Raw genomic sequence first — 23,130 nt, 5'->3', positions numbered from 1 at the left:
ACTAAGCTTCTGCCTTTGGATTTAGACATCCAAATGTTGAGCAACACCTACACTTTAGAAATATGTGTATGAGGATTTTTCAGGTGAGATCATTATTTTGTGTTTTTTTCATAGTCTTTTTTAGTTTAAAAAAAATCAGCCCACACATACCCCAATACTTTTTGAAGTGCATGGGACAAATCCCAAGACACTGGAAGCCAGACATCTCTCTTCCCTTCAGCAATCCAGTATGCATCATGCATGCTATGCATTGTGTATGAATACATAATATTCATGCATTTAGAGTATCGGTACCCGGTAACGTTCTGGCTCCCTGAAGGTGTCTCCAGCAGCGGTCTAGCTACCATCCACCACCAAAGTCACACTGCTGTTTACCACCACCACAACCTGTCCTACAGATTCAGCCATGATGCTTGTCCTAGTGTCTGTGATGGACGATCCTTGCTCGTTTGGACCAAAACCCACAATGAGTGGATAGTGTCTATCCTTTCTTTCTCCTTCCCCAAGGATCTGTGCAAAACCTGTGTTGGTCAACATAACCATGAATGACCTGGTATTTATGTGCCACATATAATTTTGCTGTGAATGAACTCAGCTGCTGCATGGCCCAGACCTTTGGGCAATAGCTGTGCCAGAAAGGAGGGCAGGCACGTGCAGCACTGGTGTCAGTGTTGGGAAGCTCCACATGGCTACGGTTTACAGGAAGAGGAAGGATCACTTGGGGCCAGATTGTGTACTAAAAGTCTGGTTTTATTCCCTTGCACAGTTTCCATACAGTCTGGGTTTTGATTTAATCAGACTTATATTCCCAGCTACCTCTAGCATGGGAAGTGTTTCTCTGAGGGTCAGCCGGAGCAAAATCATTCACTGGGAAATCTCCAAGTGTCCTCAAGGAAAGAGGTTTTAAATACTTCCTAAGTGCTTTGTATTGATTTACATAGGCAAAGTGCCTGTTATAAAGTTAGTATCATACAACTCAATTTAGGTGTCCTGGAATCAGATCTTTACTATCAAGTAGCTATTCATCTAGATCTGGTGCATCTGATTATGTCCTGAATGTGCAAAGGGATTGTTCATCACTTCAAAAACTTTCCCATGCAGCAGACTCTCTGTTTCTGATTCTCCCTAACATCCTTCTCTTTCCCTCTCCAGTTTCAGAGAGCTTCTCTTATGTGCTGGACCAGGATAGACTGCTTTTACTATTTGCATTCTTGCTCTTCGCTCATTTCCTAAAATTGCAACTTCTTTTACATTGTTGATAGCAAGCTTTTGGTCTGCCCTCTCAAGGAATTTTTGAGCAATAGCACCTATCTACAGTTATTTAGAAGAAACAAGTTCAAAATCCTCATTTCAAACATATTTTTGCTTTTCCTGCACAAAGCACTGGAACAAACGGATGGGATGAATCAAACTCTATCTAATCAGACTCCTTACATTCAACTATAAAATAATAACATCACTTTAAATTATGTATAAAAGCTTCATTCATGATACTTTTTTAATAGAGTCATCATTAGTTCCAACCCTTGAGCTCTGAGTACTTCAATTCCCATTAAAAGTCAGCCCCCCCAGGGCAGGTATGTGGGAGCAGAGGTCCATGTGCTGGACAGCATTTCTCACCCTGTAACCATCCCAAGTCTGAGGTCTGCCAGGGAGGACACAAGATGACTCACATCAGATTTACCTGCTACACCCACAGATTGCTAAAAATACTTTATTCATTCTCCTGCATAATTTGTTTACATTCCTGTGGTTTGTTCCCGATTAAATAACTTCAGGTTTCCATGCCATAAACTACCCTCAAAATTTGAGATGGATGTGTGGGATTCCCCTGGGGGGAAAAATTCACTTGTTAAATATATCCTGTTGAAGGTTGAGCACAAATACTTTCTAAGAACTTTGTGAAGGCTGTACAACATCTTCCTCAGGCACCACACTACAGTATTACAAATCATCAGCATTTCAGCAAGTTCTGATGCACACAACTGAAAACTATCCATTGTTTTTATATGCCAAGATTGATTCTGTATGTTTGCTACTCATTAAGAAACAACTTTCCTTTAAGCAATGTTTCAGATCTGCATGCTGCATTTTAGATAACATGACTGAAAATGAGAGAGAGGTACTTGATAAAGCCAAGCTGCACCAGCTGAGGATCAAATTCTACATTTCTAACATTTTCTTAGGTCTCTCATCCAACCTCTTGTTCAAATCAGGATCAACTCTGATTTCAGATCGTGATGCTGAGGGTCCCCTTCATGGACAATACTTTTTACTTTTTTCCCCTCCTCTTTATGTCAATCTGAACCTCTCTTGTTTCATTTATACCCATCACGTTTCATTCCCCTGCCATACATATCCACAAAGGGTCCAGCTCCATCTTCTCCTTAATTTGTGCTCACCCGGAATGACAGTTCAGACTTTTACTTTAGTGCATGCGTTCCTGATCTATATATGGTGACAACAGCTCCTTCTCCACCCTTTGAGAGGTCAGACTGATGATCCTAAATATTATCCCATTCAGGAACCGTCCCTTATGTTGTTATTTCATAGCCAACACAATGTAGCCTTCATTTTGATATTACAGGTACTGTAATTGATTTTCATATTACAGGTACTGTAAAACTGATGTACAGAATTATAACCCACTCTAATCTGCTCCTTATCTATCTCTGGGAAACCAACCAGCATCTTCAGCATCCGTATTTATATGCATATTGAAGAAAGATAACAATTCTCTTAAGGCAAGGGCTTACACACGACAGAAGGAAAACAGTTTATGTGCTGCTGCCTGATGCCGTACAATGAAGAGTTGGGGTGGGTGCTTGGGAAGCAGGTGAGAAAAAAGAAAACTCAAGACTTAAGGGGAAAGTGAGGCAGGTTGTGTAATGTCATGTGGGGCAACCAGAGGGAGCTGTGGAGACCAAATATGAGAGGTAACGTAACATCTTGGAAACCTATTTACATGACTTTGGTTTCTACCTATACAGCAAGAAACAGGATTAACAAAAAAACCCCAAAACGTGCTGGGATCAGGAAGCACATGCAATGTAAGCATACTGCAAATAGATTATACATCATTTAAATAATTTAATTTGCTTTCCTGCTCTGAACAAGACAGCATTTCAATTTTCTTGTATTACAACACATTTCAGTACGGTTTTGGTCAGCATGTGGTGACGGAGATGTCTTTCTTCTGTCTTACTCCCTTCATTCCCTTCCTTCTGTGCTCCTTCAACATTTATTTCCTCTAAGTTTATCACGCCAACCGATAATTTGTTGACAGTTATTTGTCATTTTTCAGTATTCAAAATCTAGCTTAATCCCAGCTAGAAATGAAGAAAAAGTCCAAATTCTGTGTTCTCCTACAACATTCAGGGAGTTTTCGCTGGTCTGCTAAGCCCTAGAAATGTGTTAGTAAAGACAAAGAAAAGCCAGTGAACTCCAGCCCACCACACCTGGGGCGGGGGGGGGGGGGCGGGGCTGACAAGGCTGGAAAGCAAGAAGCCAGCCAGCAATTGCACACATCATGAGGCCATCATACAAGAAAATTTCCCCTTTTCACCCAACAAATGTCATCAAAAGACCTTCAGAAAAGGGTCTGTTCTCTTGAGCTGGCAAATACACTTGCAGAAGACCATCCTTCACCCTGTCATATATCCCATCCATGATTTTTTTTTTTCCCCAGTACCTGTAGTTTTGTTAAATCATGCTCCTTCTGCCATAAATTAGGATTTATAAGGTGTTTCTGGAAACACCCGGCATAATTAAACACCATGGGAATGTTCTGAGGACTGAAAGTGTTTCACAAACACTTATTAACATGTTGCCTATGCAAAACAGTTGTATTATGATAATAACTGTAAGTGACGCCTAGTGTTGGGCCATAGTATCACCTTAAAGGAGACATATCAAGGCCATTTCTGGCATTGTCCTAATTAGACTGCGATTCATTACCTCAAAGTTTGGATTATTCAACTTTCACTTGTGGTTTGTATAAAATCAGAAATTCAGAGTTTCTAATAGTGTAAAAAACAGTGGATCTATACACTAAGACGTAATTAAGTTTTGCTACCTATCTGGACCTATATTTCTAGTTCACATTTGCCTAATGGGCAGAATTCTTGCTGATATGTGTTCAGATGATGTAAGCAAGCAGAGGCTCTTTGAAGTGAAGAGAATGAATGCTGCAGACCTACATCATCAGAGCATCCATCCCCAAGCATTTTCCTTTGATTATTTCTTCATTAGCAAGTGCTCTTGACTCAGCTTTTCAAACAAAATTCTGTGCTCTGAAGTTGAACAGAACTGGTTTGACCACATAAACCATATCTTAGCTAAGCAAGAGCCTTTATTACTACTGTCCCTGCCTTACACAAGGATATAATTTTCTAAAACAATTTCAAATTAATAGGTGCTGACAATATTAACGTTCTATATTGTGGTGTATGCAGTTGCATTACTCTTTGCCCTTTATTACCTTTGTTTGTCACTCTAGAGCACAACACAAACTGGGGAGAAAAAAGAAAATTCTGTATAGTATATGGGAGAATTTTGAAAAGAGTTAATTATGTTGTAGTTAAGGGACTGCATCTTAATAAGACAGTGAGGATTCTGTTCCTAGTTCTGTCAGGGATCTCCCAAATGCCACAGATATCAACTGAGAGGGGAACCCACAGTGCTTATTAGCAAGAATCTTTTTGTAGGGGTGAATTTCATAGTTAATATATGTGCTTTAATACCCATGTTTTAAAACAGCAATTTTGGGGTGCATCCTTGGAGGACTTCCAGACAGAAATTACCAAAGAGTTAGAACCAAGAGACATTGAAAACTGAGAGAGAAGAAGAGACTCTAGACTATATTTTCAGCTGAACTCTGAGCATCTCTGACATACATGATATTCATCCTACCTTGTTAGAACCAAATCATGAAAACCGGAGGCTACCTCTGCCGTGGCACATACCAACAGGCTGAACACTACCCCAGGCAGTACTGGTGGACTTAACTGGGCCCCTGTGCACGATGGGCGGCTCCCACACACACAGAGGCTCCCTCCAGTGGCACAGGCCACCGGGAGGACTTTGTCCAAGTGCGCGTGCAGTACGTTCCTTTTCCCAGAAATCAGTTCACCACACTCACTCTTTCCTCTGGAGAGAAGCTTTGTGCATAAAAAAAATGTCAAGCATATTTAAATGAATTAAAACCATCACCATCATAGTATTTATGACATAGTGCATTTATGACATTAATTATTCTTATTTCATGAGGCACCCCTAAAGATCCCCTGGGCTGTGGAGCTTATCAGGAATATTCCGGAGACATCAGAAAACAAGATTTCAAAGTAGTTCACAACCATCTGTTAGTATGTTATACATGGTAATTATTTTATGTTAATAGGAATAATATCCTAGTGGATTTAGACTGCTCTGACCTCATGCAGAATGAAATATGTAAAACATTTATTTAATCAGCTCCTCATTTTAAGCTTCATAATTGGAGATGGCTTCATTTTTATTTAAAAGATAACTCTGTGATAGCTTTGCTCTTTAAAGTTTTTGCACCAGATACTTTCTCTGGCTTAAGAATATATCTGTAAACCTCATTAACGTGATATCAGATGAAAACCAAGCCCTGTCTTTCTAGTGATTTATGTAGGCATGGAGACAAATACTATGTTAACTTGTATTTCCAATAAGGAAAATAAAACTTGTGTGTGCTGACACACTGTGCCACTGACATCTCTGCGACTCCCTGCGCAATCATGTTTTTAGCAAAGGTAATTCACCAGAAGTCTATTAATTCGTTGGGTATTTTTAATTCTTCATTAAATCAGTAGAGTAAAACCAGGAAATTAGAAGATGAAAGAACTTGCAAGTTACCATCTGCATTTTGTATTATTACCCAACTCAGCTTTAGATAATCATAAACAGTGAGCAAAACAATTACTGCAACTACAGGAGTAATACATGCAACAAAGTTTGCTTCATAAGTAATTAAGGTGCTTTACACAAAGGGTGTCTCAGCTCCTCCAGGCAATCTGCGAAAGGGTATAAAACTCTCTCCGTGCAAGGCTTTTCCAGCTACTTCTCTTGACTTGTTCTCTCCGGTACACTGAGTAAGTCTGATTTGACAACTATAAAAACCTTGAGTTTAATTTTGCTTTAGTGTGAATTTTTGTTAAAATCGGGTCTAAATCCTGCATAAATATTGTGACTCTCAGAGACATTAGTAAACATCTTTCTACAGATGTTTTCTATGCTGGATAAAGGATGTAAAAATAAAAGCAAGGGCTTTTCAAAACTGCTTTGGACTGCTAATTTTATGGGAGAATTAGGAAGTTAAATCTGAAAAATTTTCGGAAGAGCTCTGAAAATAGATTTTAGCATTGTTTTTGCATATATGATTTGATTAGGGGATTCAGCAGTTGTTACACGGGGGGATTTCACAGATAACTATTGAAGTAAAAACCTTGCTCAAATTCAGTTCTGTGTAGCTATAGACACGCAGTATTACTGTTGTTCGTTATCTACCGATCTTTAGCTGATTTAATTGGGGTCACAACAAGCTACACCAAGTCATGATTAGATACTATGACTTCATGTAACTCTGGAAATAAGCTTTCATTTCTAATTATTAAAACTTTGCTAGTACTTTAATGTGTTTTTACAGAGATTAAATTAAGAATTTTTTTAGGTCAAAGCTATGTTCTAACCTAAGGGTATTTGGGGGAAAATGCTATGCATGTTTGCCTTTTTTTTTTTTAGCATGATACATTTAAGGATACTTTTGCTTTCCTCTGAATATAGCCAAGACAAGTAACTACATCAAAGAGCTCACTGTCCTGCGCCAGCATGCTGCTAGCACCTGGTGCTAAAGAGCACTGAGCTTCTGAAGTGGAGGAAAAAGTAGCTTTCAGGATATTTTTACTTTATGCTTGGCAATATAATAGTTTATTTATTAGAAATTGTCGCTGGCTACATATTTTAGGATCCTGTATACTACTTCTCCATAAGTAAGACTTATTGATTTGAGAGATTGGCTCCAAATTACCCACCACCTGCTTTAGAAACATTCTGCATTTTCTGTTTACTAATTGTAAGGAGTACTGCAAAGCTGCCATGTCCCCTAGTCTTTGTCTTCTGAATGTTCTCAAGGACAGCAGTTCTGGTATTCTGCAGCACACTGGACTTAACGGAGAATAAAATTATGCTTTTGCCTTATTCATCACTATAAGGTATCTTTGATTTACAAGCTTAAAAAAATAGTGTAATGCTATACCATGGAGAATCAGCCTTTATGTGAAGATTTAAACTGAAGAAAGAAATAAACACTATTAAACGTGTGTACCTTAGCTGAAGATGCAATTCTCTTATCTGGGTTGACAATACCACCACAATATAAATATTTTAAGTTATGTGTCTTACTTATTAAACCAGTATTTTTAAAACCCCCCCTATATTCTTAGCCTTTCATTTTCCTGTATTTTAGTGGAACATTTTGGTATCTGGAAATAACAGGAACCTGCAATAAAAATAATAAAGAAAATTAAGTGGGCTGCTAAACAGATTACTCAACACTCAAATCTATTGAGAATCCAGATTTTCACCACCACCACCCCTCTCCCTCATGCCCCACCTGCAAAATGCAGACTGTAGGCACTGCCCTGAGAAGCTGTGTGTGGGAGGAAAAGGGATGCTGTGGGAACAAGTTCAAGCTTGTCTCCAGGAACTATTACAAAGGACTGGGAGGTTCTAGAGCAGATGTTTGTTTTGGAGGTGGCACACAAAGAAGGGGGAGGATTTTTGCTCCCAGAGAAAAAGAAGTAAAGTGAGTAAGCTTAAAGCAGCAAATTAGAAAGGACAAATAGATGTAGGCTAACTAAAAGGTGGCAGATAAAAGGAAAGGAGCGCAGCTGCTGTCTTTATGCAAGTTGTCTCTGTCTAAAGATCTCTCAGAGCCAATCTTAGAAGCATCAATAACCAAGAGCATGATTGTCAGGTTTTTTTCTAATTCTGCAAATAAATTGCAGGCACTCCCCTACCACGGCTAGGCGATGGCTTCCGACCAGCTGGCATGCACCAACCCCTGTGAAGCAAAATGTCCCCAGCCCCTGGCCACCAGCAGCAATGAACCCTGCGTCGTGGCCTGCGGTGACTCCCGGGTGATTATATACCCCCCACCCGTTGTCGTCACCTTCCCAGGGCCCATCCTCACCACCTATCCACAGCAAACCGTCGTGGGAGCCTCAGAGCCCACCGAGGTGGCCCTGGCAGAGCCCTCCACCGCAGCACCTCTGCCAGCAGAAGTGACAGGGAGGCTGGAGGCAGCAGTTGCCCCCCAGGTCATTGCCCGACCCGAGCCACGATGTGCCCCTAAATACTCCTACACCTATTCCTCCCAATGGACACATCCATGCAATTCATACCGCTCCGGGAAACGGTGGACATACTAAACTCAGCCAGAGTGTGCACAGAGCAGTTTAAAGAAGCAGCAGAAGAAACTTGAGATGCAAATTGGGGGTGAAGCTTATAGACACCAGCCAGAATGCTGCATGTTGTCCGGCTCCAGCTGAAAAGAATGAGAGCTGCAAATACTCAGTACCTGTGAGAGGCAGGCTCATGTGTGCATTTTCTCATTTTGGCTTTAGTTTAGGTCTGTTAACCTCTGGCTTTCCAGTTTAGTCATCTGCTTACATTGTGCTTTGTCTTATTTCAGTTATCTTATTGACACTGAACTTAGGAAGGTGACTTAGAATGCTAGAAATTGCACACAGCAACTGCGCCAAAGGACAAAAACCATTTTTTATAGACTGCATCACTTTGAGTCTGGTGATTAGCCAGAGCCTCATTGAACCCCTGGAAAGATGGTCTTTATATTCTGTACAATTTTGTTCCAGAATTGTAGAAAAGCTGTCTCTTTCCAAATAAATTTTCTATACCAAAGTATGTCTTCTGGTTTTCATTACCACATAAACATTTCCTTCTTCTTTTAATTATCAATTGAATTTATAGTATATTTATCCTTGCTTATAGGTACTCCATGTTTCTTCTTTGAGTGCAAATGTCAGAAAATCCCAGGAATACATTTCTACACAATTTCATTAAAAATGTATTGAACAGTTGACAGTCCCTAGGAAGAACCTCAGTCCCTGACAGTTGCTGCTTGGAGCAACAGTCCCTGCAAGGGCTTGGGTAATGCTCAGCTCCTAATTTGTCACATCCATCTCAGGACAGAACAACTTTCCAGACCTTCGCCCCAAGCCCAAAGGAATACATGAAAATCTGGGTGCAGCTGACAGGGTGGAGAAATGTGTCGCCCCCACACGGCCCTCTGACACACTGTGCAGAGCTTCCCTGAGGTCACAGGGGAAGGATGCCCTTGGGCTGCCCACAGGTGATGACAATTGTGAATGCACTAGCCATATAGCAGGGTGTATGCTCAATGCATCACCCCGAGCATTGACTGACTGTTGGGAATAGGGTGCAGAGTATGAATGGGAAAGAAGTACGCCACTAGTTTAGTTTTCATTCTAGTTTTCATTCCTCCATACTCTATAGACCTCACAAAACAGAAAGCAGTATCTCACCTTTGAAATCTGTCTTTTGTAATGAAGCTAATCATTTGTTAGGAACTTCACTACCTTGCAGTTCTAAAGTCTTTTCTGCGAGAAATTCAGAGATTCCACAATTTTTTTTAGCGAATTAATTACCATCTAAAGTTTCACACCATCGCTCAGTTACAGACATAATTCCAATCACAGTGAAGAACAAATTCAGACTAAGAAAAATTGTTCATGCAATGTGGATACTCTAATGTGGATAGAAAATCCAATAGGCAGTGTCAGAAACAAAACAGCATAGAAACAATTGATGTTATATTCGGGATAGCAGCTGTTAAAGGTGGGGTGTTACTATTCAATCTCTGATAGCCACTTGTTAGCCATCACCACCCACCTGGTTTACGGACTGGCCAAACTGAAGAATTATAAGGGGAATGTGTGTGACTTATGATCTCTCTTTTCTCAAGATTAATTACCTCTAAAATACTCCACTTGGCAGCAGTTGGCAATGGATATTGAGAGATATGGGTTACTTTAGATTGCAGTAGTAAAGGAGCAACATGCAAAATTCTTACATGAGTCACCCCTGTCCACCTACTTCCAAAACTCCACACTCTGCCATCCAGTAAATACCATCATTTACCTGCCAGCACATCAACCCCCAATATGTTTCCCTTATAAGGGCTGTCATCCTCTTTTCCCCTGGTAATCAAAACTGCATTCACACTATGGGACATTTTTCTACCATCCTGTCTCACTATTATGTTTATAATCTTTCTTGATGGTTTAAGTCCTAACTCAATGGCTTGTTGTCTGTTTAAGATACTAATTTGGGCCCCGTATCAATTAAAAATTCTAAACTTATCTGTCTAAGACCCACAGGGATATGTACGCAGGGCTCCTTGTCAGTGGACCATTGGTAGGAATTCACCATGTGGAGTGGGCAGTCTGACCCCCAAACCACACTTCTAGTTTTTTGACTCTCTCAATTCCCCTCTTGATGTCACAGAAGGATTAAATTTCCCTTCCTGAGGGAGAGCGATTGCCTGCATTTCCCTTTGCTCTCCTAATTTGGTGGGTGCATTGCCCATGTGACATCAATTGGGGTGCCCCCAGGGCCAATGCCTTCTGACAAAGATCAGGCCTTCCTGGATCCTAAGATTGACCTGGCCTGCCCTGGGGCGGTTCAAACTCCCCATGAGGAGGCCACTCGGGGTGGAGTTTTCGCTGACTTGTTGGACTTCCTGATCTCCATCCCCACCACTGCCTGGCTCAGCGCAGCCCATCTCATGCCCATCAGCACCCAGATCGTGTCACACTTCCATCCACTTTCTTACAGGTGCAGGAGGGGTTGGAGGGTTTCACTGGATGTGGTTGATGGCCCTTTGCACCTTTTCTCTGAGGGCCTGAATGTGTGTCTTTAAAGCATCCAGGAGTCCTCTAATGAGAGGTCTAAGGTTATTGGGGTCCACCAGTGTGGCAATCACTATCCCGTGTCACCTCTTCTCATACATCACCTGAATACAAGCAGCATTTGTAGTCCTTCCACCAATTCTGATAATCCCTTCACCTCGATAGTAACAGGTATCCACCTTTCCTTGGGGTCGACATGCCCAGCCCAATAAGCCACTCGCAATGTCATAGACTGGTTACCCACTAGCCAGTCACTGAAGAACACTCTGGGACCCCAGACCCCCCCACCTCGTCATCACTCAACAGGATTCGATCATCTACCCTGTTAAAGAAACCCTCCACAGATACTCGGTTTCAGTACCATGAGAAAACCATGAGTCAACATTGTGATGCAACACAGTTTTTATTGCAGTTTGAGGGGAGGAGGGATTGGGGAGAAGAGCAGATCCCTGGCAAAGGGCAGCCTACATCTGGCAGCAGGCAGAGCAACAGCGAGCATCAGCCGTGTTGCAGGAACAGGCACCCAGCACGGGGCTGCGTCATCAGGGGCAGCAATGAGTCCTGAAGTGAAGCTCAAGTGGGGCAGGAGGAAGGCAGAGTGTGGCCCCGAGCAGGCACAAGCTCTGGAGCCCAGCAATGCCAAAGGGATGTCCTTCCTTCGGGCGTCATGTTGGGCAGGATTGCATTTGTCTCTGGCCGGAGCAAGTGTGGGGCTTAGCAGGGAGAACAGTTGCCATTGAGGTACCTGTGGCATCCGCCCCAGCCGCCATATCCACAGCCCCCATAGCCTCCATAACCCCCCCAGCCACCATAGCCTCCATAGCCTCCCCAGCCTCCATGGCCCCCATAACCCCCATAACCTCCATAGCCACCCCAACCACCATAGCCACGGCCTCCAAAACTGCCGCCATAGCCAGATCCAACACCGGGCACTCCCGCTGAGCCAACAACGCTTTGCTGTGGGAAGGAGCTGAGGATGGGCCCAGGGAAGGTGACCACCGAGGCCGGAGGCTGGATCACCACCGTGGAGTCGGGGCACTGCCGCACGCAGGGCTCATTGCAAGTGTCAGCCAGCGGGGCCGGGGCGGCCACCCCACAGGTCGTGTTGCACAGGCTGGAGCAGGACATCTTTCAGGCAGGAAAGGACTCCTGGAAAACACACCAGGAATTAGGCACAGGTGCTGGGAAGGGGCCTTATTGAGGGAGGCATGGAGAGATGCCCAAGAGGTTTCCAAGAGCTGGACTTACCCAGTTGATGAGGAGAGTCCAGCGGAGGAAGATGGATAGAGGGCTGCAGAGCCCTCAGCTCTTTTATACATGTCCCAGAGTGCCCAGGGCATCAGCCAAAGGGGCCGTGGTAAAAACCCCAGATAATCATGCAATCCATTGGTCAAGCTTCATGACACAGATCGTGATGCGAGACAATTACATGCCTCCTAATTCTGGACACTGGCGTACAAACGTGTCCTGAAGAGGGTAGGGGTGATGGGAGAGACAAACCATGACATGCCACCACATGAAAGACAAGGTGCTGCTGATGTAGCTGACCAGGTAGCACCAATAAAACCCAATCTTTCCATAATCCCCCCACTTTTCTTGTGACAATATTCTGAGCATCTTGCAGAAGTGCTTTGCATCCTGTGCACAGACATCACATCTGTCATTACCTCCTTTTTACAAGCTGGTAAACAGAGTCACTGGGATGTTGGGCGAAGGGAGAAGCCATTCCACACTCTCGGAGTGACTCCCAAATCCACACCCTCTCCCAGTTCCTTTGATGGCTGGAAGCCTTTTGGGGCAACACGTCAGGAGTATCCCTAAGCCTTCACCATCTCCATGCCCGTGCTTCACAGGGTGTACTTGGAGCACACCAATTAACTGCCATGCAAAGAGAAAGGACACTCTTAGCGCTGTGTTACGTGAAGACCCATAGGAGCAAGGGGTCAACACACACATGAGTGAGGAGCAGTGAAATGAGATGGCAAGGTCATGTGTGAGGGGGGACGTGCACAGAGCAGCTGGAGAGTAGGAGGGGTAGCAGGACACTTTCAGCTTCCTTGGCCTCATGTCTGTGAGTGTGGTCCTTCTTGAGACCACTCTGGAGGGAGTCAATTACTCAGCATTGAGGGCTGTGCCAGGACATGCTGGCTGAGCACCCACAGAGAGCCAGGCTGCACGTGGCCACGCTCCCCACAGGCACCAGCACACTCGGCACTGCTGGCTCCGGACGCATGACTGGACTGTTGCTGAGTGTGGTGTGGTTGGGAACAGAAATCCTCTGCAAGATGTTTAGAACATTGGCATGTAAGTGAAGCAGGGGAATAAAGGACAGATTAAGGTTTATTGGTGCCACCAGGTCAGCTACAACAGTGCCTTTTCTTTCATGTAATGGCATGTCATGTTTTGTACCTCCCACCACCACTTTCTTCTCAAGCGTGCATTTGCACGCCAATGTGTCCAGTGAGGAGGCATGAAATTGTCTCGCATCACAATCTGTGTCAAGAAGGTTGTCCTTTTGACTTCATGATTATCTGGGGTTTCCACCACCACCCCTTTGGCTGATGCCCCGAGCACTCTGGGACATGTATAAAAGAGCTGAGGGCTCTGCAGCCTCTATCCATCTTCCTCTGCTGAACTCTCCTCACCAACTGGGTAAGTCCAGCTCTTGGAAGCCTCTTGGGCATCTCTCCCTGCCTCCCTCAATACAGCCCATTCCCTGCACCATTTTCTAATTCCTGGTGTGTTTTCCAGGAGTTCTTTCCTGCCTGAAAGATGTCCTGCTCCAGCCTGTGCAACACGACCTGTGGGGTGGCCGCCCCAGCCCCGCTGGCTGACACTTGCAATGAGCCCTGCGTGCGGCAGTGCCCCGACTCCACGGTGGTGATCCAGCCCCCGGCCTCGGTGGTCACCTTCCCTGGGCCCATCCTCAGCTCCTTCCCACAGCATAGCGCTGTTGGCTCAGCAGGAGTGCCCGGCATTGGATCGGGCTACGGCGGCAGTTTTGGAGGCCGTGGTGGTTTTGGAGGCTATGGGGGCTATGGAGGCTATGGTGGCTGGGGAGGCCACAGAGGCTATGGAGGCTGGGGAGGCTATGGAGGTTATGGTGGCTGGGGGGGTTATGGAGGCTATGGGGGCTGTGGATATGGCGGCTGGGGCGGATGCCACAGGTATCTCAATGGCAACTGTTCTCCCTGCTAAGCCCTACACTTGCTCCGGCCACAGACGAATGCAATCCTGCCCAACATGACGCCCGAAGGAAGGACATCCCTTTGGCATTGCTGGGCTCCAGAGCTTGTGCCTGCTCGGGGCCACACTCTGCCTTCCTCCTGCCCCACTTGAGCTTCACTTCAGGACTCATTGCTGCCCCTGATGACGCAGCCCCGTGCTGAGTGCCTGTTCCTGCAGCACGGCTGATGCTCGCTGTTGCTCTGCCTGCTGCCAGATGTAGGCTGCCCTTTGCCAGGGATCTGCTCTTCTACCCAATCCCTCCTCCCCTCAAACTGCAATAAAAACTGTGTTGCATCGCAATGTCAACCCATGGGGTTTTTTTCATCCTTCCTCCACACCCTGTACCCCGAGTGACAGCCTTTTCTCTCTGGGCCATCTCAGCAATCTCCAAGCTGGGGCCTCCTGAGGGGCACCTGTAGGAGGTGCCTTGCTTCCTCCTGTCTGCCCTCAGCAGCACATCCCTCCACCAGATGGTTGCATGCAGTGGGGGCTGTGCTCATCTTCAACAAGAGCTTCTCCCTCTTTGCCCTCGCTGTCTTCTCCCCACTTTGAGCTCTTGCCCTCTGCAGCACAATAAGACCTGTTGGGCCCCACAGGGAGTTTGCCACCCACTCTGGCTATTCCCCACGGGCTGCTTGTATCCCCAGGGCTGCGGGGATTGGGGTGCCAATGGAACCACTCACATGGCAAAGGCCCAGGTCAGAGCCACATGGGAGGCCACAGTCAATAGGTGAGAGGGAGGGTGAGCAACCCATAGCACCTCCCATCTGTCAGGCCTCCATCCACTCCACATTCTTCACCCCTGCACCACCTCCTTGTCCTAGTTTTCCTCCATCTTCCAGTGCTCCCTGGAGCACTTCTGGCCCCATCAGAAGCAGAAGCTCTTCCTGGCATTCCCTGAGTTACCCACCCCACCACCTGGAGACACGACTCTGCCCAAGAATGACAGGAGAGCTTCCCACAGCCCGCTGCTCTGGAACAGACTTTTCTGGCCCTTTGCTGCCCTTCCTCACTCACCACTCCACACAGTAGCCCACACTGTCACAGCCCCAGAAAGCACCCAACCACAGCAGCCAAGACAGGGTCACCAGAATCCCCTTCCACGACCGTGCCCTCAGCAGACACACAGGGGAAACCACATGAGCCAAGGGCTGGTGGATGGCCGAGAGACCGTGCAGGGGGACCTGGCCACACATGGGGATGGCCAGACACTGAAACAGCCTCAAGGGGAAGAGAATATGTGCAAGACTCAGTTGAGGTGGTGGAAAAAAACAAATGCCTGCTCTTGCCATTTTGCTATCTTTTTTCTCATCCTCTGCATCCACAGTTGCAGAAACATCTTTTCATGAGCTCCCCAGCAGTGACCAGCCTGCTGCCACTGCACTTCCTGATGGCTCTGGCCAGAACTGTCTGTGTCCAAGACCACGTTGCCATGCTGGGCTCACAAGATCCAAAGAGACTTGGGGAAGGGAAGGGATGGATCTCAGGAGGGTCGTCAGTCCAATCTCCTGCTCAGAGAGCTTTGTGCTTCATGTCACTGGATATTCATGGCCTCTTCATGGCTCCGAGAGGAATCTGGGGAAGACCTGCAAGTGTCTGTCTCACCCCTTCCCAGTGGACCCCCCATCCAGCTTAGCACAGGGACATGGCCAGCAGTCCTGTATCCCCAGTGGTCGTCTCTCCATTTCCCTGCACCTCCACATGTGATCGTTAAAAAGCCAATAAAAGGAGATAATACTGGCATACTGTTTTTGCAGAGGATTTGGAAGAGCTTCTGCAAGACACCTAAGGTGCTTTCACATATTTGGTGTGGGCTTTGGGAATGGTTGTGTTAATTGCTGGTGGGAGACCAGAGGAAGGTCAGTGGCGTGTGCTCTGTAAGACCCAGCTGGGGCTGCCATCATCAGTTGTCACACACTGAGCAAGCTGCCAATATGCTCCAAGGGCACAACCGTGGGAGATTCATGCAGTCCAGACTGACACACCCACAGCTTTGAAGGAAGTGGAAAAGAGCAGGAAGGATGAAGAAAAACCATGGGTCGACATTGCAATGCAAAATAGCTTTTATTGTAGTTGGAGGGGAGGAGGAAGCTGGGAGAAGAGCAGGGGCCCGGGCAGAGATTTCACCTTCCCTGGCATGGGCAGAGTACAACGAGAATCAGCCGTGACTCAGGACAAGGCACCCAGTGTGGGTCTCTGTCATCAGGAAGCAATGAATCTTGACGGGATGCTCAAGCAGGTCAGGAGGAAGGCAGAGTTGGCCCCCAGGAAGGCACGAGGTATCCAGGCTCTGGAGTCCAGCAGTACCAAAGGAATGTCCTTCACAGAGTATTGTGTCGGGATGTGCCAGGACACTTTCCAGAGCCTGCCTTTGTGTGTGCCCGGAACAAGTATCGGGCTTAGCAAGGCGCACAGTTGCCATTGAGGTATCTGTGGCCTCGGTTCCACCCGCCATATCCACAGCCCCCATAGCCTCCATAGCCTCCCCAGCCACCATAGCCTCCATAGCCACCCCAGCCTCCATAGCCTCTGTGGCCTCCCCAGCCACCATAGCCTCCATAGCCCCCATAGCCTCCAAAACCACCACGGCCTCCAAAACTGCCACCATAGCCAGATCCAACGCCGGGCACTCCCGCTGAGCCAACAACACTTTGCTGTGGGAAGGAGCTGAGGATGGGCCCAGGGAAGGTGACCACCGAGGCCGGGGGCTGGATCACCACCGTGGAGTCGGGGCACTGCCGCACGCAGGGCTCATTGCAAGTGTCAGCCAGTGGGGCCGGGGCGGCCACCCCACAGGTCGTGGTGCACAGGCTGGAGCAGGACATCCTTTTCTTTGTTAGGTAATGCTGCAAGACAAGGCAGAGCTACAGCTCAGTGCAAGGCTGGATCCCAAATCCTTCCTGGCTCTCTCACACTTCACACCTGTGTCCCAGAACAAGCTCTGGATCATCTCACGCACTCAGAGCAGAATGCTGGTTTGGACCCCTTGCCTCCCCTCATGCTCCCTGCTTCCTCCTCGCCCACGGGAGTGAGGAAAAATTCCCTCAGTCAAAGCAGATGGAAAATTGCCCAGCTCCTAAAGGACTTCAGTCCATTGGTACACTCAGGCATTGTACCTACAGGTTTAGATTTCCATCCTTTCCACAGCTCTCAAACAGCACCATTACACCCTACCACTGCACTATGAAAGCGCGGTGCAGAAAGACACAGCAAGAGATACCGTGAGAAACCACTGCTGAGGAAGGAATAATGGACATAAAACTTGGACTTACCACAGAGATCAGGACAGTCAAGCACAGGAAGATGGATAGAGGGCTGCAGAGCCCTCAGCTCTTTTATACATGTCCCAGAGTGCCCGGGGCATCAGCCAATGGGGCGGTTGCAAAAAAATCCCGTAATTATGAAATGAAGCAAACAAACTTCAAGACACAGATAGTGATGTGGGACAATTACATGCCTCCTCACTGGGGACACTGACGTGCAAACGCTTCTGCAGAAGAAAGAGATGATGGGAGGGACATATCATTATATGAAGACAAGGCGCTGCTTTAGCTGAACCTGCGGCACCAATAAAACTTTATCTGTCCCTAATCCCTCACTTTGCTTACCTGGAAGAATCTGGGGCAACTTGCAGAAGATTGCTGTGCCCAACCACGCCACACTCAGCAGCAGTCCAGCCACACGTGACCAGAGCCAGCAGTGCCAAGCATGCCAGTGCCTGTGGGGAGCGTGGCCACGTGCAGCCTGGCTCTCTAGGGGTGCTTGACCAGCATCTCCTGGCACAGCCCTCAGTACACAGCTGAGTAATCAAGTCCCTCCAGAGAGGGTTAAGGGGGAACAAGCTCACAAACATGAGGCAGAAGGAGCTGACAGTCACCTGGTTCTGTTGCTGCCCTTCTGCTCCTCCATATCTGTTCACCCTCTCAGAGGTCCAACCTGCTCTATCCCACTGCCGTGCCCATCACATCACTACCAGCCCCCCATGCGTTTGTGATTTTGCCACGCATGGGACCTGTCTCCTCTACTCCTTGCGTGGCCGTCAAGTGAAACCGGGACCTAAAAATCCCAATGTCCTCCAGACCCTTAGAGGTGGGCAGTTAATAGAGATGTCTGTGGACCCCAGGCGCATCACGTGTGCAGCTGTTGTGGGCATTTGGAGGTGGTGAGCATTAGGAAGTCACCGCGAGCGTGTCGAATGGCTTCTCCCTTTGCACAACCTCCCAATGCCTCTGTTTACCAGCCTGTAAAAGAGAGGGAAGGACAGGCGTGATGCCTGCACCCAGGATTGCAAAGCACATCTGCAAGATGCTCAGGATTCTTCTACGTAGGCAAAGTGCTGGATTAAGGAGAGATAAGGTTTTATTAGTGCCGCGAGTTCTGCTACAACATCACCTTGTCTTTCATGTAATGGTGTGTCATGGATTGTCCCTCCCACCACCACTTTCCTCTCCAGCATGCATTTGCATGCCTGTGTACGTGAAGAGGGATATAATTGTCCCATATCACTATCTGTGTCATAAAGCTTGTCCACTGGCTTTCATGATTACCAGGGGTTTCCATCACCACCCCCTTGGCTGATGCCCCGGGCAGTCTGGGACTTGTATAAAAGAGCTGAGGGCTCTGCAGCCTCTATCCATCTTCCTCCACTGGATTCTCCTCATCAACTGGGTAAGTCCAGCTCTTGGTAACCTCTTGGGCATCTCTCCATGCCTCCCTCAATAAGGCCCCTTCCTCGCCCCCTTGCCTAATCCCAGGTGTGTTTTCCAGGAGTGCTTGCCTGCCTGAAAGATGTCCTGCACCAGCCTGTGCAACACGACCTGTGGGGTGGCCGCCCCAGCCCCACTGGCTGACACTTGCAATGAGCCCTGCGTGCGGCAGTGCCCCGACTCCACGGTGGTGATCCAGCCCCCGGCCTCGGTGGTCACCTTCCCTGGGCCCATCCTCAGCTCCTTCCCACAGCAAAGTGTTGTTGGCTCAGCGGGAGTGCCCGGTGTTGGATCTGGCTACGGTGGCAGTTTTGGAGGCCGTGGTGGTTTTGGAGGCTATGGTGGCTGGGGAGGCTATGGAGGCTTTGGGGGTTATGGGGGCTATGGAGGCTATGGTGGCTATGGAGGCTATGGGGGTTATGGGGGCTATGGAGGCTATGGCGGCTATGGAACCTATGGGGGTTTGGGATTTTGTGGCTGGGGACGAGGCCACAGGTACCTCAATGGCAACTGTTCGCCCTGCTAAGACCCACACTGGATCTGATCGCAAATAGAGGAGAGCTCCAGAATAACCCCCTACACATCCCAAGACAATACCACAGGAAGGACATCCGTGTGGCACTGCTGGGCTCCAGAGTTTGGATGCCTTGTGTCTGCTTGGGGCCACACTCTGCCTTTCTCCCGCTCTGCTACTCCTCCCTTCAAAGCTCCCTGTGCCCTGATGACAGAGACCCACACTTGGTGCCTGCTCCTGCAGCACGGCTGATGCTCACTGTTGCTCTGCCTGCTGCCAGATGTTGGCTGACCTTGACCCTGAAGACCCTGCTCTTCTTCCAAATCCCTCTTCCCCTCAAACTTCAATAAAAGCTGTGTTGCATCGCGATGTTGACCCATGCTGTTTCTTCATCCTTCATAGAATCATAGAATCAGAGAATGGTTTGGTTTGAAAGGGACTTTAAAGACTCTCTAGTTCCCAAACCCCCTGCCACAGACAGGGACACCTTCCACTAGCCCAGCTTGCTCAAAGCCCCATCCAACCTGGCCTTGAACCCTTCCGGGGAGGGGGCAGCCACAGTTTCTCTGGGCAACCTGTACCAGTGTCTCACCACCCTCACAGGGAAGAATTTCTTCCTTGTATCTCATCTAAATCTACCCTCTATCAGTTTAAAACCATCACCCCTCATCCTATCCCTACACCCCTTATAAAGAGTAGGTCCTTATCTTTACTGTAGCTCCTTTAAGTGCTGGGAGACGGCTATAAGGTTTTACTGAAGCCAGCTGAACACCCCCAACTGTCTCAGCCTGTCCTCACGAGGAGGGTGCTCCAGCCCCTCATCTTTGTGGCCTCCTCTAGACCCACTCAAGCATGTCCGTGTCCTTCTTATGTTGGGGGGCACAGAGCTGGATACTGCACTGCAAGTGGGGCCTCAGGAGAGTGGAGCAGAGGAGAAGAATGGCCTCCCTCGCCCTGCTGGCCACACTTCTCTGGATGCAGCCCAGGACATGGGTGGCTTTCTGGGCTGTGAGCACCCTTTCCTGGCTCACACTTAGTTTTCCAATCACTATTACCCACAAGTTCTTCTCCTTGGGGCTGCTCTCAATCCACTCCTCACCCAGACTGGATTTGTGCTTGGGATTTCCCCAAAACATAACCAGGACCTTGCACTTGGCCTCTTTGAATTTTATGAGGTTCCCACAGACCCAACTCTCCAGCTTGTCCAGGTCCCTCTGGATGGCATCCCTTCTCTCCAGTGTATCAACTGCATCACACATCTCAGTGTTGTCGCAAACATACTAATGGTGCAAATTTACTGAGGGAGATCTGGCCACACGTGGGGATGGCCAGACACTGAAACAGCCTCAAGGGGAAGAGAAAATGTGCAAGACTCAGTTGAGGTGGTGGAAAAAAACAAATGCCTGCTCTTGCCATTTTGTTGTCTTTTTTCTCATCCTCTGCATCCACAGTTGCAGAAACATCTTTTCATGAGCTCCCCAGCAGTGACCAGCCTGCTGCCACACTGCACTTCCTGATGGCTCTGGCCAGAACTGTCTGTGTCCAAGACCACGTTGCCATGCTGGGCTCACAAGATCCAAAGAGACTTGGGGAAGGGAAGGGAAGGGATGGGTCTCAGGAGGGTCGTCAGCCCAATCTCCTGCTCAGAGAGCTTTGTGCTTCATGTCACTGGATATTCATGGCCTCTTCATGGCTCCAAGAGGAATCTGGGGAAGACCTGGAAGCATCTGTCTCACCCCTTCCCAGTGGACCCCCCATCCAGCTTAGCACAGAGGTACGGCCAGCAGCCCTGTACATGTAGTGGTCATCTCTCCATCTCTCTGCAACTCCACATGTGACAATTAATAAGCCTGGCATGCGAGTTTTGCAGAAGAGTTTGAAGAGCTTCTGTGACACAACTATAGCAATACACATATTCAGTGAGGAATTTGTGAATGTGTTGTGTTTATTGCTGGTGGGAGACAAGAGAAAGCTCAGTGGCGTGTGCTCTGTAAGACCCAGCTGGGGCTGCCATCATCAGTTGTCACACTGAACAAACAACCCAAATACTGCAAGGGCGCAACTGTGGGAGATTCAAGCAGCCCAGACTGACATGCTCTGAGATTTGGAGGAAGTAGAAAAGAAGCAGGAAGGCTGAAGAAAACACATGGGTCAACATTGCAATGCAACACAGCTTTTATTGTTTGAGGGGAGCTTTTACAGTTTGAGGGGAGGAGGGAGTTGGGAGAAGAGCAGGGTCCTGGCCAGGGCCTTTGCCTCTTTCCTGGCAGAGGGCACAGTAAAATGAGCATCAGCCATGCTGCAGGAGAAGGCACCCAGTGTGGGCCCTGATCATCAGGAAGTAGCGAGCCTTGAAGGGATGTTCAAGCAGGGTAGGAGGAAAGCAGAGTTGGGCCCGAGGCAGGCACGAGACATCCAAGATCTGGAGCCCAACAGTGTTGAAGGGATGTCCTCCCTTCTGGCGACATGTTGGGCAAGATTGCATTTGTCTTCAACCAGACCCAGTGTGGGGCTTAGCAGGGCGAACAGTTGCCATTGAGGTACCTGTGGCATCCACCCCAGCCGCCATATCCACAGCCCCCATAGCCTCCATAGCCTCCCCAGCCTCCATAGCCGCCATAACCCCCACAGCCTCCATAGCCTCCCCAGCCTCCATAGCCTCCCCAGCCACCATAGCCTCCATAGCCACCCCAGCCTCCATAGCCTCTGTGGCCTCCCCAGCCACCATAGCCTCCATAGCCCCCATAGCCTCCAAAACCACCACGGCCTCCAAAACTGCCGCCATAGCCAGATCCAACGCCAGGCACTCCCGCTGAGCCAACAACGCTGTGCTGTGGGAAGGAGCTGAGGATGGGCCCAGGGAAGGTGACCACCGAGGCCGGGGGCTGGATCACCACCGTGGAGTCGGGGCACTGCCGCACACAGGGCTCATTGCAAGTGTCAGCCAGTGGGGCTGGGGCGGCCACCCCACAGGACGTGTTGCACAGGCTGGTGCAGGACATCTTTCAGGCAGGCAAGGACTCCTGGAAACACACCAGGGATTAGAAAAGGGTGCCGGGAAAGGGCCTTATCGAGAGAGGCCGTGACAGATGGCCAAGAGGTTTCCAAGAGCTGGACTTACCTAGTTGATGAGGAGAGTCCAGCGGAGAAAGATGGTTAGAGGTTGCAGAGTCCTCAGCTCTTTTATACATGTCCCAGAGTGCCCAGGGACATCAGCCAAGGGGGTGGTTACAAAAAACTCCATGAAATTATGAACTGAGGCAGACAAGCTTCATGACACAGAGAGTGATGAGAGACAATTTTATCCCTCCTCATGGGGGACACTGGCGTGCAAACACACCCTTGAGAAGAAAGAGGTGATGGGAGGGGAATGATATTACATGAAAGACAGAGGACTGCTGTAGCTGAACCTGCGGCACCAATAAACCTTGATCTGTCCCTAATCCCTCACTTTGCTTACCTGGAAGAATCTGGGGCATTTTGCAGAAGATTGCTGTGCCCAACCACGCCACACTCAGCAGCAGTCCAGCCACACGTGACCAGAGCCAGCAGTGCCGAACGTGCCGGTGCCTGTGGGGAGCGTGGCCACGTGCAGCCTGGCTCTCTAGGGGTGCTTGACCAGCATCTCCTGGCACAGCCCTCAGTACACAGCTGAGTAATCAAGTCCCTCCAGAGAGGGTTAAGGGGGAACAAGCTCACAAACATGAGG

General features: G+C 48.1%; 5 protein-coding genes across 8 annotated transcripts; 2 read left to right on the top strand and 3 right to left on the bottom strand.

Moving 5' to 3' along the window:
• Positions 1 to 11,687: 11,687 nt before the first annotated feature.
• LOC141916653 (claw keratin-like) lies at positions 11,688 to 12,101 on the bottom strand. The gene has a single exon (XM_074809371.1). The coding sequence runs from the start codon at positions 12,099 to 12,101 to the stop codon at positions 11,688 to 11,690; it is 414 nt and encodes a 137-aa protein (XP_074665472.1).
• Positions 12,102 to 13,745: 1,644 nt separating this feature from the next.
• LOC141916659 (claw keratin-like) lies at positions 13,746 to 14,171 on the top strand. Its single transcript, XM_074809379.1, has one exon. It carries the CDS (start codon positions 13,746 to 13,748, stop codon positions 14,169 to 14,171), a length of 426 nt encoding a protein of 141 aa, XP_074665480.1.
• Positions 14,172 to 16,600: 2,429 nt separating this feature from the next.
• Positions 16,601 to 17,026, bottom strand: LOC141916652 (claw keratin-like). The gene has a single exon (XM_074809370.1). It carries the CDS (start codon positions 17,024 to 17,026, stop codon positions 16,601 to 16,603), a length of 426 nt encoding a protein of 141 aa, XP_074665471.1.
• A 1,963-nt stretch (positions 17,027 to 18,989) lies between these two features.
• On the top strand, positions 18,990 to 19,433 carry LOC141916650 (claw keratin-like). The gene has a single exon (XM_074809363.1). It carries the CDS (start codon positions 18,990 to 18,992, stop codon positions 19,431 to 19,433), a length of 444 nt encoding a protein of 147 aa, XP_074665464.1.
• A 2,501-nt stretch (positions 19,434 to 21,934) lies between these two features.
• Positions 21,935 to 22,423, bottom strand: LOC141916645 (claw keratin-like). Of its 4 annotated transcripts, none has more exons than XM_074809356.1 (2): positions 22,144 to 22,423; positions 21,935 to 22,080 (listed from the first exon to the last, which is right to left on the bottom strand). In XM_074809356.1, exons 1-2 carry the CDS (start codon positions 22,421 to 22,423, stop codon positions 21,935 to 21,937), a joined length of 426 nt encoding a protein of 141 aa, XP_074665457.1. The 4 variants fall into 4 exon arrangements, with proteins under 4 accessions (XP_074665457.1, XP_074665459.1, XP_074665458.1 ...); XM_074809358.1 differs by having other exon boundaries at positions 21,935 to 22,062; XM_074809357.1 differs by having other exon boundaries at positions 21,935 to 22,125; positions 22,198 to 22,423.
• Positions 22,424 to 23,130: the final 707 nt, after the last annotated feature.

This window comes from Strix aluco, chromosome 30, assembly GCF_031877795.1.
Source record: "Strix aluco isolate bStrAlu1 chromosome 30, bStrAlu1.hap1, whole genome shotgun sequence".
In the NCBI taxonomy this organism is placed as follows: Eukaryota; Metazoa; Chordata; class Aves; order Strigiformes; family Strigidae; genus Strix; species Strix aluco.
The sequence above is the reverse complement of the archived record's forward strand: the minus strand, read 5'-3'. Positions and strand labels throughout refer to the sequence as shown.

What these genes read in the sequence shown, in the direction of transcription:
- LOC141916645 (XM_074809355.1), bottom strand. Translation starts at nt 22,423, where the DNA reads ATGTCCTGCACCAGCCTGTGCAACACGTCCTGTGGGGTGGCCGCCCCA.
- LOC141916659 (XM_074809379.1), top strand. Translation starts at nt 13,746, where the DNA reads ATGTCCTGCTCCAGCCTGTGCAACACGACCTGTGGGGTGGCCGCCCCA.
- LOC141916653 (XM_074809371.1), bottom strand. Translation starts at nt 12,101, where the DNA reads ATGTCCTGCTCCAGCCTGTGCAACACGACCTGTGGGGTGGCCGCCCCG.
- LOC141916652 (XM_074809370.1), bottom strand. Translation starts at nt 17,026, where the DNA reads ATGTCCTGCTCCAGCCTGTGCACCACGACCTGTGGGGTGGCCGCCCCG.
- LOC141916650 (XM_074809363.1), top strand. Translation starts at nt 18,990, where the DNA reads ATGTCCTGCACCAGCCTGTGCAACACGACCTGTGGGGTGGCCGCCCCA.